The following is a 19,436-nucleotide window of genomic DNA, read 5'->3' as shown; positions in this document are numbered from 1 at the left end:
TGTGGACCTCACCAGATGGCATACATAGAATTGACCACATCTGTGGGAAGAGATGGTGGAAGAGCTCCATATTATCATCCAAAACAAGGCCAGGGGCAGATTGTGAAAAAGACCATCAATGACTCATATGTGAGTTCAGGCTGAAGCTGTAAAAATTAAAACAAGTCAGTTCCAACTCATAGAAACCCTGTATAGGCTTTCCAAGGAGAAGCTGGTGGGTTTAACCACTGACCTTGTGGTTATCCTACAGAGCTACACTAGAACTCCAAAAAAATTTTCTTTGTAAAACATATAACAAATAAATTAGTCATTTTCCTAAGTTTTAAGAGTAGAATTCAGTGACATTAATTCAGTGACAATTAAAACTTTCCTAAGTTTTAAGTGTAAGGAGCTCTGGTAGCATTGTTGTCGTTGTTGTTAGGTGCCATCGAGTCGGTACTGACCCATAGCAACCTTATGCACAGCAGAACGAAACACTGCCCGATCCTGGGCCAACCTCACTACTGTTGTTACACTTGAGTCCATCGATGCTGCCACTTGGCCAATCCATCTCATTGGAGGACTTCCTCTTTTTCTCTGACCCTTCACCTTACCAAACATGGTATCCTTCTCCAGGGACTGGTCCCTATGGACAATATGTCTGAAGTATGAGAGACGAAGTTTGGCCATCTTGGCCTCCAAGGAGCACTCTGGCTGGGTAGTGTAGTGGTTACGAATCGGGCTGCGAACTTCAAGGTCGTCAGTTCGAGACTACCAGCTGTTCTGAGGGAGAAAGATGAGGCTTTCTGCTCCCGTAAAGATTTACAGCCTCAGAAACCCTGTACAGGGTCACTATGAGTTGGAACCGACTCCACGGCACATTACAACAACAACAAAGATTTACAGCCTCAGAAACCCTGTACAGGGTCACTATGAGTTGGAACCGACTCCACGGCACATTACAACAACAACAAAGATTTACAGCCTCAGAAACTCTATTCAAGGTCACTATGAGTCAGAATGACCCAGGCCATTGTGTTTTCAATAGCCTCATATGGATGCGAAAGCTGGACAGTGAATAAAGACGATCGTAGAAGAATTGATGCCTTTGAGTTGTGGTGTTGGAGGAGAATACTGAGGGTGCCATGGACTGCCAAAAGAACCAATAGATCTGTTTTGGAAGAAGTGCAGCCAGAGTGCTCCTTGGAGGCCAGGATGGCTAAGCTTCGTCTCTCCTACTTTGGACATGTAGTCCGGAGGAAACAATCTTTGGAGAAGGATGTCATGCTGGGTAGTGTGGAGGGTCAGAGAAAAAGAGGAAGACCTCCAACGAGATGGATCGGCCAGGTGGCATCATTGATGGACTCGGGGGTGGCAGCGGTGGTGAGGTTGGCCCAGGATCGAGCATTGTTTCGTTCTGCTGTGCATGGGGTCGCTATGAGTCGGTTCCGACTCGATGGCACCTGACAACAACAACAACAACATGAGTCAGAACCGACTCCACAGTACTTAACAAGTTTTAAGAGAATTCAGTGACATTTATTTCCAAATTTGTTCACTACCCCAAACAGAAACTCAATATTCCTTCAGCAATATGTCCTCAATTCCCCTCCTCATCCAGCCCTGTTACTGCTAATAAACTTTGTTCTCTACGTATTTGCCGTATTCTAAATATGGAGTCCTGGTGTGGCATTGTGGGTTAATGCATCAGACTGTAAAAACCATTTGAACTGCAAGGTCAGTGGTTCAAGCTCACCAGCTGCTCCTCAGAAACCCTATACAAGGTTGCTATGGGTCGGAACCAACTCGACAGCACTTAACAACAACAACAAATATAAGCACCGGACTCTGAATCACAAGATCAGTGGTTCAAACCCACCAGCCGTTCCTCAGAAAACCTATATGGGATCACTTTGAGTCAGAACCAAGTCTATGGCACTAAAAAAAAAACAATCCCACTGATTTCACGTAAGCATACTGTTGTCAAGGTTCATCTGTAGCAAAGCTGAAGAACTTCACTCCCTTTTAATACTGAATAGTACTTCCTTGTATGCATATACCACAACTGTTGATGGACACTTGTGTTGTTTCCACCTTTTGGCTCCTGTGAATGACAAAGTACCTGAGTACTTACAGGAAGTTAGAAGTTAGAACTTATGTGTGGTCTGTGGTACTCACTGCCCTTCGGCTTTGTTTTCTTAAATTGGAGGGATTTGTCTTATCAGTTCAAAGGTAGTTTCTTTCTTAACTGCTAGGGGTGGCTACTCATTTTGGCAACACCTATTTTCCAGAATAATTAAGTCTCCTTCCATTCTTGTGCGCCAGACATGCCTTTGTTGCCAAACAATGACCTTTCCTGGCAATCAAATGTTCTCTTTAGAAAATAAGGTGAACAAGATATGAGAAGATATGGCCGCTTATTAACAGTTTATTTTATCAAAGCTCACTGAATTCCCTATCTGCACTTTATTCTAACATTTGTTGTCTAATTAAGGACCTGCCAGGCTAAGTGGTGCCCCTTCTCCCCCAGCCTCATTTCTGTGAAAATGAGGGGAATTTAGCACCTGGACTCCTGGTGTGGTGCTATAGGATTCATCAGCACTGGACTGTGAATCACCAGGTCATCAGTTCAACCCCAGCAGCTGCTCCTCAGAAATCCTATACAGGGGTCACTATGAGTTGCAACTGACTGGACGGCGCTTAACAAGACTCACCAAAGTCCTGGTGTGGTGCTATAGGATAAACACTGGACGAATCAGCAATGCATTTCCAAGTCTCCCAAATCCTAGGCTGCTTGTTTTTTGTGAATACCTTGACAGTTCGTTGAGCAAGTTCACGTTCCTATTTTCTGACATCACTCTAGGAATTTTACTGTTTTGGAGTACTTTAAAAAACCCGTATAGCCTGTCCTCACTATGGAGATGTTGGAGAAACTTGGGAACCTGGTAGTTCTCTTAGAATTCACTATAGCTGAGTGAAAGCAGGCGCGTCAAGACTACAGGCACCATCTCGTGGAATAGTGGCAGAGTATGGGCAGGGCCATTACTTTGCAGCTCTTACCAGAGAATACTAGGAAACGTGCTGTTGAATTGATTGAGTCATGGCTACTCTGTGTGTTTCAGACTAGAACTGTGCTCCAGTGTCTGAGATCTTTCGGAAACAGGTCACCAGGCCTTTTTTCAGAGGCATTTGTGGGAGAACTCAAGCCACCACCCTTTTGATGAGTAACTCAGCATGTTAACCGTGATAGCGCAAAATGGCAGCTCTGTTGCCTGTGGGGAGAACACCAATTACCAGGAGACTGGGGTGTGGTAAAGCAAGCAAGGTTTAATGTCTATCAGATACGCTGGAAGCAAAGACAATGTGTGTCATCCAAAGATTACTTCCCCTGGGAGAATGGGCTTATTTCGGTAATAAAAGAGGATTTGTAGTGATTTGGGGGCAAAGGCTGGAGGTCCAAAGACTTTCAGAAATGTCTTCATGGTTCTGCTAATCTCAAAATGTATTGATTCCTCTGGAGGAACTTCCGGAACTTTTTTATTCTTATGACAGCCCCCAGGATGGGTGTTAACTACTGATTAACCGAAAGGAAAATGTAGACCAAGGTTTGCTCTAATGACCTTACAAGATGGAATTCCTTTATCCAGATATGCTACCCAGGAACTCCTACTAGAGAATTGTTAAGTGTTGTTGAGTTGGTTCCAACCCATAGTGACCCTGTATAGGGTTTATGAGAAGTGGCTGGTGAGTTTGAACCACCAACCTCGTGATTCAAACCGACCTTATATGATCCAGTGCTTTATCCCACAGCCCCACCCCAGGACTCCCTGAATAAGGTTTCTGAGAGCGGCTGGTTGGTTTGAACTGCCAATTTTTAGATTTTCAGTCCAGTGCCCGTCCTTCAGTGCCACACACACAGTGGAACTAATTATATATCTACAGCCTGTTCCTTGTACCAAAGTCAGGATGTGCCACAGAGGAATTCCTGGGTATTGAGTCCATCTGAAATAATGAAAGAGGTCAGGATACAAGGCAAAGCTGCAGGCATAGTATAGAGATTAAGAGTGAAAATCATAATACAGTTCAGAATACGGAATGCTAATAGGTAAATGTCAGTTACAGATCCAGAAATGCCAGGTGGACAGTTGAGGGAGGACTTACTTGGCTAATGGTTCTCAATGCTGGTCACACATTAGAAACACCTGGAGAGCTTTTAAATGTTGTAAAGTTCCATTGAGTTGGTTCCGACCCATAGCGACCCTGTATAGGGTTTCCGAGGAGTGGCTGGTGAGCTTGAACCACTGATCTTGTGGTTCAAATCCACCTTGCAGACCAGGGCATTAACCCACAGTACCACACCAGGACTCCTTTTAAATAATGGTGCTGGTGGTGGTTATGTGCTGTAGAGTCAGTTCCAAATCACAGCCACCCTATACAGGGTCCTGTAAAGCCTAATCTTTCTCCCATAGCATGTCCAATTCCCATCGGGTTGTTGCAGTCAGAGTAATGGAGGGCGAAGGGGGTTGGGGTGAAGGGATGGGGGTGGATAGAGTGGGGAGGGTTGTTATATTTTAAAGTCTCCTTGATGAGTCTATTTTGCAAACACGATTGAGATCCGCTGACTTATCCAGCGTCCTCATTTTACATGTGAAGTCCAAAGCTCTGACCTGGCCCTAGGTGTTGTTAGCTAGGATTTTACCTTCAATTTTCTTTCCTCCTTCACTATATTACCTATGTGATCTCATCCCTTCTCCTATTTAAAATTGTACTGATAAGTTAATTCCCAAGCATTGGCCCACGTTCTCTCTTGGAACACTATACCCTTGTATCTAAGGTTCTCTGGTAGCTTAGTCATTGCGATTAGGGCTGCTAACTTCAAGGTCAGCAGTTCGAAACTATCAGCAGGTCTCTGGGATAAAGATGAGGCTTTCTGCTCCTGGAAAGATGTATAGCCTCAGAAACCTTATACAGGGTCACTATGAATTGGAACTGACTCCGCAGCACATAAGCACCACCACCACCCTTATATCTAACTTACGTTTTATCTCTGCAAAGTCTCCCAGCCACTTCAAATTTATTACATGCCCTTCCCCTCCCCCTTGCCCAAGGAACCTTGATAGTGCAGTCAGTTAAGTGTTTGATTGCTGACATAAGGTTGGCAGTTTGAAACCATCTAGAGGCTTTACACGAAATTCTGGTGTGGTGCAAGGTCGGCGGTTCAAACCTCCCAGCTGGCCTTGGAAACCCTAAACAAAGCCACTAGGAGTCCGAACTGACTTGAAGGCACTTAACAACAGCAACAAGAGGCTTCTCAAGAGGAAGAAGACCAGACCGTCTGCTCCCATAAAGTTTACAGGTAAAAACAGCACAAAACCCCATGAGGCAGTTGTGCTTGTCACATGGGGTTCTTTATGACTCAGAAGTGACTCAGCAGCATCCAGGAGCAACAACACCCCTTGCCCTCCAAACCTGCTTTTCATTCTACATCCCAGAAATCTTGGGATCCTCCTCTGCTCGTTGTCTGGACTTCAGCCAGTGCTGTGCTCCTTGCCTCCTAGCTATTTCTGAAATCCATCCAGTCTTCACTGTCCCTTTCTCTCAGGGGAATTTAGAATATTGCCACAGCTCTCTCACAATCTTTGGCCTCCAGCCTGGCTCATTGAGGCCCATCTCGTAACAGCATTCCTTGCATTAGATGTTCTAATCATTCAGCCATTTCTGCAATTCAGTGAAACGACCAACTTTTCTCTCTCTCTCTTTGACTGTATATTGTATATACTTCTTTACAGTTTATGTATAACATCATCTGTAGGCCCATTTCTTTTATTTCTGCTTTTGTCTAAAACTAAACCCTCCATAAACAAGAATATTGTCCCTCGTCAACCAAATGCCGTCTCATTAATGGGCCCAGCATTACCTGGACTTTGGTACTGGTCCCTGCCCCTACAGGAAGTATAAGAGAAGATTCCAAAGTAAGCATCAAGTCACATCCTCAATGGCTAACACCTTGGCTTGCCTCTGAAGCTTCCCTGCTACTTGATTTCTTCTCCTTGACTGTAGTATTCCTTATCTGCTTCTGTCTAAACCCTTGCATTCTTTGTGATTTTTCACAGAGACCTTTTATTGTTGTTGTTGTTGCTGGAGTTAAGTGCCATCAAGTCAGTTCTGACTCATAGTGACCCAGTATAGGGTTTCCAAGGAGCAGCTGGTGGATTTGAACCACCGACCTTGCGATTCAAACCGACATTGCAGTCAAGTGCTTATCCTACACTACCACACCAAGACTCCATTATTATTAGTTACTTCCAATCATGTCGTATTTTGTTCTGGAACCTCCTGGCTGTTCTCAACGCTTTTACCTTAAAGTATGGTTCTTGACTCCCTAATGAATATCTGCCCCTAGGATCAGTAACCGACCATTCCTTGATCTCTAGCCTTAATTACATGGGTTCTGACTTGTTTCTTTTAGAATATTTGCATTTAGAGCTTACCACACTACCATTGCCTTGTTGTCTCAAGTGCTTAATGACACAAAGTTCAGTGATTCAGAACCTGATCATCCAGTTTGTGGGTTGTTCTGGCTCTTTATCTTTTCACTCTTACCCATGTTTCACTCTTAGCAACCTACCAGTTGACCACTTAGCTACTTCTTAGGCTCTACCAGTCTGAGGTCAGGTAAAATGAAAAAGTTGAAACTCAAAACTTACTTGTTTGGCTTCTTACTATAAACAGTGATGAAGTCCTTAAGAATAATTTGAATTTTGTTATAATATCTCTTTAACATTCTTTAGAAAATTGCTGAAATGTGTGCTCTTTATCATTTCTGAGCATGTAGAGTCCATCATCTTGGCTACCTTTATAACCATATTATTTCAGAAATCTTTAAATCTAGAGTATTGGTACAGAAAGTATTTAATTAGCTTAAGGAACCAGAAGAAATTAAGTTGATGGCTATTTCTAGCACTTCTGATTGTATAAGAAGGCCCCCGTTCATACATGCATGGTTTTGTCTCAAACAAAACATGTCTCTGTGATCAGTGGATGGCTACAGACAAGTTCTCACAGTAATACGCTTGTCTTATTCTCATTAGGGTGCCTTCAAAAAAGAGGAGACTTTTGTGCCATGGGGAAAAATGATTTAGAAGGTTAGAGCTGATAGCAAATCTTTACCAAAACTCAAGTGTGTATCTTCCCAAATCATCAAAGCCTTGCAACAAGTTTGCTGGAATGCCGCTCCTCACAAAACAACAGTTTTTTGTAGATGGATCAAGCATTGGAGAAAAGCTCAAAGATGAGCCAAGAGAGGAAAGGTCACCAACCTCAACTGATGAAGAAACTGTGACTTAACTCCAGAAACTGGTAGAAGAAATCTGTAGCATTACCACAGATGCACTAGCTACTGAAATTGATGTGTAACTTGGTTAGCCATTTTCAATTTTAAGAAGATACCTTGGCCTCAACAAGCTTTCACTTGGGGGGTGGGGGTGGGGTTGCCGAAAGTTTTGTACGAAGATCTGCTAGCTCTAAGAGCTCATCTTTCCACCAGTCTTTTAAGCCAAGATCGAACTAATGAAGATGATTTTATCGAACAAATCATAACTGGAGCCTAGTTTTGGATTTAGAGTCCTGGTATGGCGCCGTGGGATAAGCATTCAACCTTAAGGTCAGTTTGAACTGCAAGCTCGGTGGTTCAAACTCACCAGCTGCTCCTTGGAAACCCGATACAGGGTTGCTGTGTGTCGGAACCAACTAGGTAGCACTTAACAATAATAACAACAACAATCTTGGATTTACCAACATGATACAAAAAACAAGAGCCAATTAAAATAGTCCAGTTCAAAGCAGAGAAATCAGTTGTTTGTGAGAATTTCAGTGGGGTGATTCTGATAGACTTTCTTGGACACAGGATAATCCCAGGGGCTTATTAGGAAGTTTTCAGAAAATTGACAATGCACTGGTGAAAAAAAGGTCAGCAAAATTGTGCTCAAAAATTTTTTTTCCTATCACAACAATGCACCTGCTTATTCTTCAAGTGTGGCTAAGTTGTCCTGTAAGGATTTCCATGGGAAATCTTCCTCCATCCATCCAACAGCCCAGATCTTGCCCCTTCAGAATTCTTTTTGCTCCCCAAACTTGAAGAACATTTCAGAGGCACACAATTTCTGTCCCTGTCATTTTGACTTGGTGTTAATCAAATAACATTAAATTCTTTGGAAAAGAGTTAAAGAGATGGAAACACCACCTTCAGGAATGTTGTTGTTAAGTGCCATCGAGCTGATTCCAACCCATAGTAACCTTGTATAGGGTTTCCACGGAATAGCTGGTGAGCTTGAACCACCGACCTTGCAGTTCAAACAACTTTGCAGTCTGACGCATTAGCCCACAGCGCCACACCAGGACTCCATGTATAGACCTAAATAGAGGAGATGTCAAGAAACCGCATATGATTTTGTATCAGCAATATTGTTTGACTTACCCTTGTATAAGAAAAAAAGGTCATCATTGTTTTCTGTCTTTGGATTGTTGTTGTTAAGTGCCACTGAGTCGGTTCCAACCCATAGCAACCCTGTATAGGGTTTCCAAGGAGTGGCTGGTGAGCTTGAACTGCCGACCTTGCGGTTCAAGCCGACTTTGCAGTCCAGCGCATTAACCTACAGCACCATGGACTGCAAAAGCAATTCAAGAAGTCCCTATAGACCAGAAATCTGCAGTTTCAGCTTTTCAGGAATCTAGACGTTGTGATCAATTTGTATAATGCATCATCTTTTAAACCCTACTTCAACCCACGTGAGGAGGCCTGGTGGTACTGTGGATAAGCTGTCAACTGCTAACCTACCCACCAGCCATTCTACAGGAGACATATGTGTATGTCAGCTTTCATAAAGAATTTCAGCCTTGGAAACTCTATGGGGATGTCCTCCTCTGTTCTTCAGGGTCTCCAGGAGTTGGAATCAACTCAACAGCAGTTGTTTGGTTTGGTTTGCAGACTACATAGACTGCAGGGTTCGACATGTTGTTACTTTAAAATATTCTCTTATCTCTGTGGACTGTACCTTGCTGAAGGTGACTTGAAGGTGTCTTGTACAAATTCTGTGAGAGATGTTTGCCATGCCCGCTGTACTTTGGCCACCCTCGTTACAAGTTCATCGCACAGCTTGTTTAACATGTTTACTTTTTAAACACTTGGCGAAGTAACAGGTGGTTGCCTGACTGAGATGTTTGTTTTAACAGGCTAAAAAGTGGGAGGTAATTTAGACACACAGTATGATGCAATAGGAAAATACCTAATTATTCCATTTTTGGCTCAGCTTTCAGTTTCAGTTAAAACTCCTGATAGCAGGGCTCAACAGGTTTTGTTAGGGTCGTACTCGTACCATTGCGTGTATATGAAAAGCTGTTTCTCTAGTAATAATGGCTAAGCGTCAGTGGCTTGCTCATGAACCCTTCCGTTTCGCTTTAGTGTTAGTGCCATTATAATGTGAACACAGTAGGTTCTGAAAACCGTATGTCTAAAGCAGTTTCAGCATGCTCTAAAAACTCACTTGTAATCGTCCCTCTCTGCACCCAGAATGCAATGAAAATAAGACCCTGAAAGCAAAACAGTCCATTTTTATTTTATCTATCTTGTGCACCCTGATATCAGGATATAAGGTATTATGAGTCTATGAGCCGTCTCCATTGAGCGAGATGAAGGAGCTAGTAATTAGTTACTTTGAAGTCAAGGGGCTGCCAGCAGAAATAGACATAGTCAGGGATAAAGGATCTAGATCAGAGATCAGCAAACTTTTTCTGTATCGTTCCAGACATTAAATGTTTAAGGATTTTGTTGTTGTTGTTAAGAGCTGTCAAGTCAGTTCCGACTCATAGCAATCCTGTATCGGGTTTCTGAGGAACATTTTGTGGGTAGTAAAATCTCTGCATTAGTCACAAATAGATGTATTCACACCCATGTTCATTGTAGCACTATTTACAATAGCAAAAAGATGGAGACAGCCTAAGTGCCCATCAATAGAAGAATACTTAAACAACCTTTGGTACCTACTACACACAATGCAATACGATGCAAATTTGAAGACTAACGATGAATCTGTGAAACACTCATAGCATGGATGAACCTGGAGAACATGATGCTGAGTGAAATCTGCCAATCACAAAAGGAGACTGCTGCTGTCAAGAGTTAAGAAAAGGTTTTCTTGCTAAAAAAAAAAAAAAAAAATTCTGTGATCATTCCTAGGAGTACGAGGGGAGGGGAACTTATTCACAGAGAAGGGGGTAGACACATGTTAACTTGGGTGATGTGGAAGAAATATACAAGAAGGAGGTTGGAACAGGGAAAATGAAGGTAGTAGAAGACTCAGGGAGGAGTACAAGAGTAAAGTGGATAGAGGTAACTACTGTTAACGGATGGTACACAGACACAGGAGATTGTAATCATTTTCATGACATGAAGTGAAGGATTTGGTGAATGTAGGATTGATGATCTGTAAACCTTCACTCAATTCACAATGAGAAGTTAAAAAAAAATAAAAAATCTGTCTCAACGAGCTATTCAACTCTGCTATTGTTTATCCTAGAGGATAAACTAACGAATGGGTGTGACTGTGTTTCAATAAAACTTTATTTACAAAAACAGGCTGTGGGCTAGCTTTGGCCTGTGAGCCATAATTTGCCAACCTTATTGATCCCATGAGATACCATGTGGAGTTTTGTGATTCTGACCATGCAGGAAGAAGTGCAATAGTTTTAAGTTAACTGGGCTAATATGTGCAGAGCCAAGACTTCACTGTATCTCTCTGTATAGTACAGTTTTCATCGGATAAAGGCCATTGTTTCCTGGCTTCTTTGGGGGATAATCTAAATAAATAGTGTTCTTTTCTTGATATTTATATTCCCACTTCTTTCCCATCATGAATTAGGTAGCTCATATGAGTCGAGCTGCTAACTGCAAGGTCAGCAATTCAGAATTGCCAGCCAGCCATTCAGTGGCAGAAAGATGAGGCTTTCTGCTCCCGTAAAGATTTATAACCTCGGAAACCCTATACAGCATCGTTATGAGTCAGAACCGACTCCATGGTATACCTCCACCATAATAATAATGGAGTCCTGGTGTGCTTTAGGATAACCACTGGACTGCTAACCACAAGGTTGGCAGTTCAAACCCACCAGTCACTTTTTGGAAACTCTATACAGGATCCCTTATGAGTCAGAACTGACTCAACAGCACTTAACAACAACAATAGTAACAATGGCCACAACAATGTGTTCAAACATAACAATCTTGGAGGATGGTGGAGGACCCAGCAGTGTTTCCTTCTGTTGTGCATAAGGTCACTCTGAGTTAGAACCGATTTGAGTCCTGTGTGGCACTGTGGGTTAATGTGTCAGACTGCAAACCTGCTTGAACTGAAAGGTCGGTGGTTCAAGCTCACCAGCTGCTCCTCCACAACCCTATACAGGGTCACTATGGGTCAGAATCAACTCGATGGCACTTAACAACAACAACAAGAACTTAATAAAAGGCAGATTATCAGTTTTAGCTCTCAAAATAGAAATAGGACATCACAACCCACATAAAAAGGTCAGGCAAAATCACTTCTGAATATTTCTTATCCACTTGCTAACTCAATCCAGTTCTGGGATTGATCAATCTTTGGGAAACCACCTAAATTAACTGCTGACCTGTTACCTATGTTATCTTCTCTAGCACAATTTCCTTTCAGAAAAAAAAAAAAAAAATCCCATTGTTTTATATTAAGTCTCCTACGAAAGGAAGTATCAGTATCCGTCATTTCTCTTTGATTGAAGTATAAGCCAAGAACTGTTACATCAACTAAGTGGGTGTATGAAAAGGAAGGAGAAAATGATGAGCTCATGAAAACTTTGGTGGGTAAGGGGCCTATTTGAAACAGATCCCAAGGCTTGCAAAGTTAACATTTCATTAGCCAAGGGAGCTGTTTCCAATCATCTTACGGATGCATTGTCTGCTCTCTGGGGGAAAAGGAGTGTTAAATTACTTTAGAGTTAGAGGTTCAGAAGCACGACTCAGAGGTGGGAATTTGGGCTGAGCTCAGGAAGGGATGATATTGAATGGATTTCAGTCTGTGGAAACAAGGCGGAAGGATTTAAAGGATACCACCACTTGATGACATTAACAACAACAACAACTTGGAATTGTGCATTCAAAAATAGTTCTGAAATGGGGCAACTGATCTAAGGGGGAACTATGTGTTTGTACAAATGACTTCATACAAAGTCCTACTTAAATATCAAGGATCCCTTAGTGGTGCAATAAGTAAGCACTTGACTTTTAACAGAAAGATCAGCAGTTCGAATCTACCAATGGCTCTGTGGGAGAAAAGACCTGGAAATCTGTTCTCTAAGAGATGACAGCCTAGGAAACCATATGGTGTGGTTCTCCTCTGTCCTACAGGGTCACTGTGAGTCAGAGCCAACTCACTGGCACACAGTAATAATTTAAATACCAGCTCTGACTACTTAGCCAGTCGGAACAGAACCATATAGGAATATATGGTCAAGGGGATCTGCTTAGATCTCTGGCACTAGGGCGGTATGATAGCACAGACAGCAAATACTTCCCAAGGAAGCATGGATACCAAGTAAGTTAATTTAGGAGAGAAAAAGCTTAGAGAACTGGTCATTAGAATATCAAGATCAAAGTAGAACCGGAAGCTAGACTGGGCCAGTGTAAGGAGAAGCAGGCCAGGCCACTTACAGGCCAGAGTTTTGAGATGTGTCAGTGCGCTGTGACATGTTAGAATTTATCTATAATCTGAAGCTGAGGAAATGTTCACTTTCTATTTTAAAAATGTTTGTCCTGTAAGAAATGTTCTAATGAGGGATATTCTTAAAAATTTTCTCTAAGAAGCTGGATTCCTTTTCTGATTCTGTCTTTGTTGAGAGGGTGAGTTGGTAGTGTTTGTGGAGATGGGATCATGAAGCGGTATCTATCAAGATAAGGAGGCTTGGTAGTACAGTAAGGCTGCTAACTGCATAGTCAGCTGTTCAAACCCACCAGGTACTCTGCCAGAGAATGAGGCAGCACAGTTCTACTCTGTCCTATAGGGGATCACTGTGACTTAGAATCGACTTGATGGCAGTGGTTTGATATCTAGATAATAGGATTCACACACACCAGTAATCATGAAGATGGCCCAGAGCCAGGCAGGGTTTCTTTCTCTTATGCATTGGTTCTCCATGAGTCAGCGCTGACTCAAAGGCAACTGGAAACAGCAATATCCAAATAACAAACATGTAGACTATTTGATCCAGCGATTGTAGTTGCATAATTTAAAATGGAAAAAAATTAAAATTCAAAGCCATATATAGAGAAGGATCCCCTCTCTTTGAAAATAAATAACAACTGTGGAGTCCTGGTGTGGCACAATAGGATAAGCACTGGACTGCTAACCGAAAGGTTGGTGGTTCAAACATACCAGCTGTTCTTTGGAACTCTGTTAAGGATCACTATGAGTCAGAACTGACTCTATCAACAACATACACACACATGTTGTTGTTGTCAGGTGCCATCGAGTCGGAACCGACTCATAGCGACCCCATTTACAGCAGAACGAAACAATGTCCAATCCTGGGCCAACCTCACTACTGCTGCCACTTGATGCCATCAATGATACCACTTAGCCATCCCACCTCGTTGGGGGTCTTCCTCTTTTTCTCTGACCCTCCACCTTACCCAGCATGACATCATTCTCCAGCGACTGTTCTCTCCTGACAATATGTCCAAAGTATGAGAGACAAAGCTTAGCCATCCTGGCCTCCAAGGAGCACTTTGGCTGCACCTCTTCCGAAACAGATCTATTGGTTCTTTTGGCAGTCCATGGCACTTTTAGTATTCTCCAACACCACAACTCAAAGGCATCAATTCTTCTACGATCTTCCTTATTCACTGTCCAGCTTTCCCATCCAAATGAGGATATTGAATATACCATAGCTTGGGTGAGGCACACCTTAGTCCTCAAGCTGACATCTCTGCACTTCAATACTTTAAAAAGTTCCTGTGCAGCAGATTTGCCCAATGCAATACATTGTCTGATCTCTTGACTGCTGCTTCCATGAGTGTTGATAGTTGATCCAAGAAGAATGAAGGCCTTGACAACTTCAATCTTTTCTCCATTGATAAGAATGTTGTTTATTGGTGTAGTGGTGAGGATTTTTGTTTTCTTGACATTGAGGGGGTTTCAAAAAGTTTGTGGAAAAGTGGAATTAAAAGATAATGAAACTTTCCCACAGACTTTCTGGTCTCCTCATATATGCATAGAATATCTGAAACCATATATAAATATGCTCCTAGTGATTATGGGGAGTAGGCAGATCATAGTGGATGAGAAACCAAGCACCAAGCTACTTCTTATAGTCAACTCTAATGGAATCCCACACTTCCTCACTCATCATAGATACTGGGAGTGGTGTGGGGACTTGAGTCATTTTGATTGCAAGTTTTCAACTTGAGAAGAACATATCATTAGAAGTGAAGAGACTTCTCTCTTCATAACTACATATATGTGTTTCATGTGCCATCATTAATAGTTAGAAGCTTATGCCTACCTTGGATACATTAATTAATTCAAAAAAGTTTTATTGAGTGACTACTGTATGTTGGGAACACAGTAGCTCCCTACGATAAGCACTGGACTGTGAACCACAGGTCCATGGTTCGAGCCCACCAGATGCTCTGTGGGAGAAAAATGAGACTTTGTCTCTGGCAAAGATTTTAAAAACCTCAGAAACCCTATACAGGGTTGCTATGTTTTGGAACTGACTCGACAGCACTTTAACAACAACAACAGCTGTATGTGAGACACAGTGCTAGGCCCTAGGACTATGTTGTTGTTAAGTGCTGTTGAGTCAGTTCTTACTCAGAGGGACCCTGTATAGGGTTTCCGAGGAGGGGCTGGTAGGTTTGAACCACCAACCTTTGGGTTCAAACCAACCTTACAGTCCAGCACATTATCGTGTTGCACCACACCAGGACAAAACACAGAAGTCTTCGAATTTGCAGACTCAAGCAGACAGACTCCAGCTGTAACCTGGACCTGAAGGAGGTGCCTTGTTTAATGAATGCATGTCTGTACCCAATTCAGAGCAACAGCAGTTGGTGTTACAATGAAGGTGCCCTGAGTGTTTTGTTTTCTTTTCTTTTCACAGTGTTTTCTTTGTTTTAGCCTCTGAGTTCCGCATTTTAAACTAGGGTTTTCTATGATGGTAGTATCTTAATTATGAAACATTTCAGGAAGAGGTTGACTGACTGCTTGGTGTCAATAACCCACATAACCATCAAATGACTTTGGTTTCTAATTGCTTCCATGTGTCGCAGATTGACACTGTTGCCCTTAGTTTTAAGAGCAGTCTCTGAAAAAGCAGTATTTTTAATGCACACACACCTGTATATGTTTGTCGCCTGTCAACACAAATTTTTTTTCTTCTTTTTTCCCTTCACAGAAAAAGCAAAGAACGAAAGACCTTTCTCGAGTATTTCATTCTTACAACCCATATGATCACAAGGTAAGAGAATCGACTAATTATTATACTGAGTAGTACAAATCTTTCTGAATGCTTAGCATAATTTTTTTTTAACTAATTTGAAGTATACTTGCCAATTACCTTTCAATTTTAGTTGACTATGTTTTTGACTCTAGCTTTTTAAAGAAACAGTAAACTTGTATTTCTGAACTAAATTCTATTTCATTGATATTAATATTTGGTTACGTCTTGTCATGTAAATTTCAAAGATTGTGAAAAGACAGGTTTTGTCGTGTTTTTTTGTTCAGTTGGTTTTTGTTCTGTATTTCCAAACACTGTAATAGATGAACTTGGCTTTCCAGGATGGTAAGAAGATCAGGTTATCCATCGCTCCGGATAGAAAGTAATTTTTAAAAATAGAAGTCCTAACACAAATCAATGAATAGTCTTATAGGTGAAATATACATCACCAAGAATATTGCTACAAAAGAGACCAAAGAATCCTGTCTTAGTTCTCTATTGCTGCTACAGAAATACCACAAGTAGATGCATTTACCAAACAGAAATTTACTCTCTTACAGTAAGGAGCTCTGGAAGCGTAGTGGCACAAATCAGGCTGCTAACCTTAAGGTCAGCGGTTCGAAACTACCAGCTGTTCCGTGGGAGAAAGATGAGGCTTTCTACTCCCGTAAAGATTTACACCCTCGGAAACCCTGTACAGGGTCGCTATAGGTTGGAACCGACTCGACGGCACATAACAACAACAGTTTAGAAAGCTAGAAATCCAAATTCAGAATGCTGGCTTCTAGGGCAAGGCTTTCTCACTCTGTTGGCTCTGGGGAGAAGTCCTGTCTCCTTTCAGCATGTGTAGGCCCAGCATTCCTTGGAGATCTCCATGTGTCTCAGCATCAGTCTTCCCCTGGATCTAGGAGTTTCACGATGCAGGGAGCCCAGGTCCAAAGAACACACACTACTTCTGGCTCATCTTTCTTGATGGTCATGGGTCCTTATGATCTCTGCTAACTTCTCTCCCCTTTTATCTATTATGAGACAAAAGGTGTTACATACATACCCCAAAGAAACTCCCCTTACATTAGATCAGGGCTGAGATGGGATCAAGGGTGTTCCATCCCATCATTAATCCTCTTACTGTTTTATCACATATGATCACATCATGGGGCATTATCACAGAACTGCCACATTACATCATCACAGAACTGCCAAACCACTGAGAGTCACAGCCCAGACAAGTCACATATTTTGCTGTTGTTCTGTGCTGTCATTTTTGACTCAATGCAACCCTGAATAGGATTTTTGAAGCTGTAAACCTTTACTGGAGAAAAAAGCGGCTAGTGGATTCAAACTGCTGACCTTGTGGCTTGCAGCAGGCACATATATTTTGGGGGAGCACAGTGCAGTCCATGTCTAGCCCTTTGTGTCCCTCTCATAGCATTATACATTTTTGGCCCATCTTACATTTACTTACGCCATCCATTCCCATATTTGAAGAAGTCCCAGTTACCTTTTCATTTATAAGTATCTTACCATACATTTGTACAAGATAAGGGCTCTTAAAAATAAATTTTAAATGTTGGGAATCATTGAGTGGAAAGCCAATTCGTTCTATAAACTTTTACCCAAATCACAATAAAAAGTTTTAAAATAAAATTCAAATCACCTTCTTAAAGAAAATCCTTCATGGAAAAATATATTCAAAGATTTCTTAGACTTGGGCAACCCCTCTGCTCCATAAGGTTCCAGCAAATCCATTAATTTGAGATGATTACAGAAGCAAACAAAAAATTCACCCAGCTGAAATGCTAATATAAACGTAAATCTTTATCTCTGAATTTATATGGAGACATGTGGTAGGGTTTTTTAAGTAGCCAAAAATAAGTAGTGTGAAAACTGCTTTCTCAGTTGAGAACACAGAGATGTCAGGATTCAGGAGGGAAAAGTATTGTACCAGTTGTTCATAGAATTTGCAAGAATTTGAATAGCTTCTAGTGTTTCTATAGTTGTCTTCAGCACCAAAAGTTTGTAAAGAGAGGCGCTTACGCTCCACGTAACCATGGCGATAATATGATACTAAAAATTGTATCAAATTACATTCTTCAAGTTAAATCAGTCACTTTGCAGAAAATGGCAATTTGCTTGAAAGAGACTGTGAGAGCCTGTTGTGTCTGACAATGCAGGAAGCTGTAGCCCGGTAACAACAGCACATAAAATGGGATGGGCTCAATTTCCCATGGTAATGTTGCTTTTTTAAAATATGAAGCCATTTTAATTGACATAAATCCTACAGTGGATAAGATTCATTTTAACAACTACAACAAAAAAGACAAGGACAAATCAAAAGTTTTGCCTGGCTTGTCTAAATTTTGCCCACTTCTGACATTTTTTTCAAAAAATTGACTCTAAAGGGGAAATTCCATCAGGCTTTTATTAGAACTCTTAATGGACTTAAGCTATGTGCAGATTCTGCCGACTTCCTCTTCATATCCTTTGTGGCATGGTATCAAAGTCACCTTGGATTCCTTTGGCTTCCCTTGTGAAGACTTCATTCCTCTACAAATTAGTCATCAGGCAATGAGGAGTTGCATATAAATGCTAGTTGGTGTTCCTTTAGATGTTTGCTTTAAGATCGGTGATAAATTATTGAAAGTAGCTGGACTGCTTGGTGAGTGATTTTTGAACCTCCCAAGGTTTGGCCTCTTGGCTTCTTTTTTAAAACTTTGTATGTGTGTTGAGAAGGAAACTGGAAAGTTTCATTTTAGACAGCTCCCTAACCCTCAGCAGTGCCCTCCCACTTTTTAAGGCTTGAACAAGGCACATCTAACCACATTAATTTTAACCTTGTCTCTTGCTGATCCCAGTGTCTACAAAGGATTGAGTAACGGCCACTGTTTTCTTCATTCTCAGAATGGTGCTTTAGTTTGATATAAATAAAATAATAGAGGACTATTTTCAAGTTACTTTATTACTTTCATTACCTAATTGTGTTCAAATGAATTGGTTTTTTAGGCAGTTTCCAGTGTAAAATTCTTCAAGACGTGGTTGAAGTTGCTTAAACAGCTCACACTCAAGGAAGTTTCTAGAGTGATGTATAGAAATTTCCTTGTGCATGAGATGTTTAAACTAATATCAGTCATGTACAAGGGAGCTTCCAAACGTTCATGGAAAAATGGAATTGAAAGAGAATGGAGTTTTCCCACAAATTTTTGAAGTCCCCTGTGTGTGTGTGTGTGTGTGTGTGTGTGTGAGTGTGTGTTTTGTGTCCTGATGATGAAATGGTTGACCACTTGATTACCAAAAAGGTTAGTGGTTCAAATCCACTCAGGGTAGCCCCACAGAAGAAAAACCTGGTGATCTGCTCCGGTGAAAATTACAACCTAGAAAATCCTGTGAGGCCCTCGACTCTGTCACATGGGGTTGCTATAAGTCAAAACTGACAACAATAGCATGTCTACAAAAGCAGTTACAGTCAAATGAACTCTACTTATTGGCAGCCCCTATGTATCGAGTAGAATTGTGCTCCATCGGGACTTCAGAACTAAGTTTCTGGAAGCACTTTTCTTCAGCACTGCCTCTGGTAGACACAGACTTCCATCCTTTTGGTTGGCAGCTGAGCACATAAACCATTTACACCTCCCAGAAACTGCCTCTCTGTCTCTCTTTCTATACAAAGGGCTTCAAAAAGTTCATGCAAAAAATTGTGTATCTTTTCATCTCATTTTCCATGTTTTTTTTGGAGCTCCCTTATATCTATCAATAGAGAGAGGTCCTATGTATCTCTATATATTATATAGTAAGATATCATATTTATATTATCACAGAGGAGCTCTGGTAGCGTAGTGGTTACAAATCGGGTTGTAAACCTTACGGTCAGCAGTTCGAAACTACCAGCTGTTCCGCAGGAGAAAGATGAGGCTTTCTACTCCCGTAAAGATTTACAGCCT

General features: G+C 41.5%; 1 protein-coding gene across 1 annotated transcript in view; it reads left to right on the top strand.

Annotated features, from left to right (window-relative positions):
* Positions 1 to 19,436, top strand: part of CDKAL1 (CDK5 regulatory subunit associated protein 1-like 1) — a 980,453-nt gene that overhangs the window by 781,451 nt on the left and 179,566 nt on the right. Inside the window, exon 12 of the mRNA XM_006860787.1 lies at positions 15,457 to 15,519. Within this exon, the coding sequence (XP_006860849.1) occupies positions 15,457 to 15,519 (63 nt within the window). The remainder of the gene's footprint in view (positions 1 to 15,456; positions 15,520 to 19,436) is intronic.

Source organism: Chrysochloris asiatica, unplaced genomic scaffold (assembly GCF_000296735.1).
Source record: "Chrysochloris asiatica unplaced genomic scaffold, ChrAsi1.0 scaffold00040, whole genome shotgun sequence".
In the NCBI taxonomy this organism is placed as follows: domain Eukaryota; kingdom Metazoa; phylum Chordata; class Mammalia; order Afrosoricida; family Chrysochloridae; genus Chrysochloris; species Chrysochloris asiatica.
This window is presented reverse-complemented; position numbering and strand designations above follow the sequence as displayed.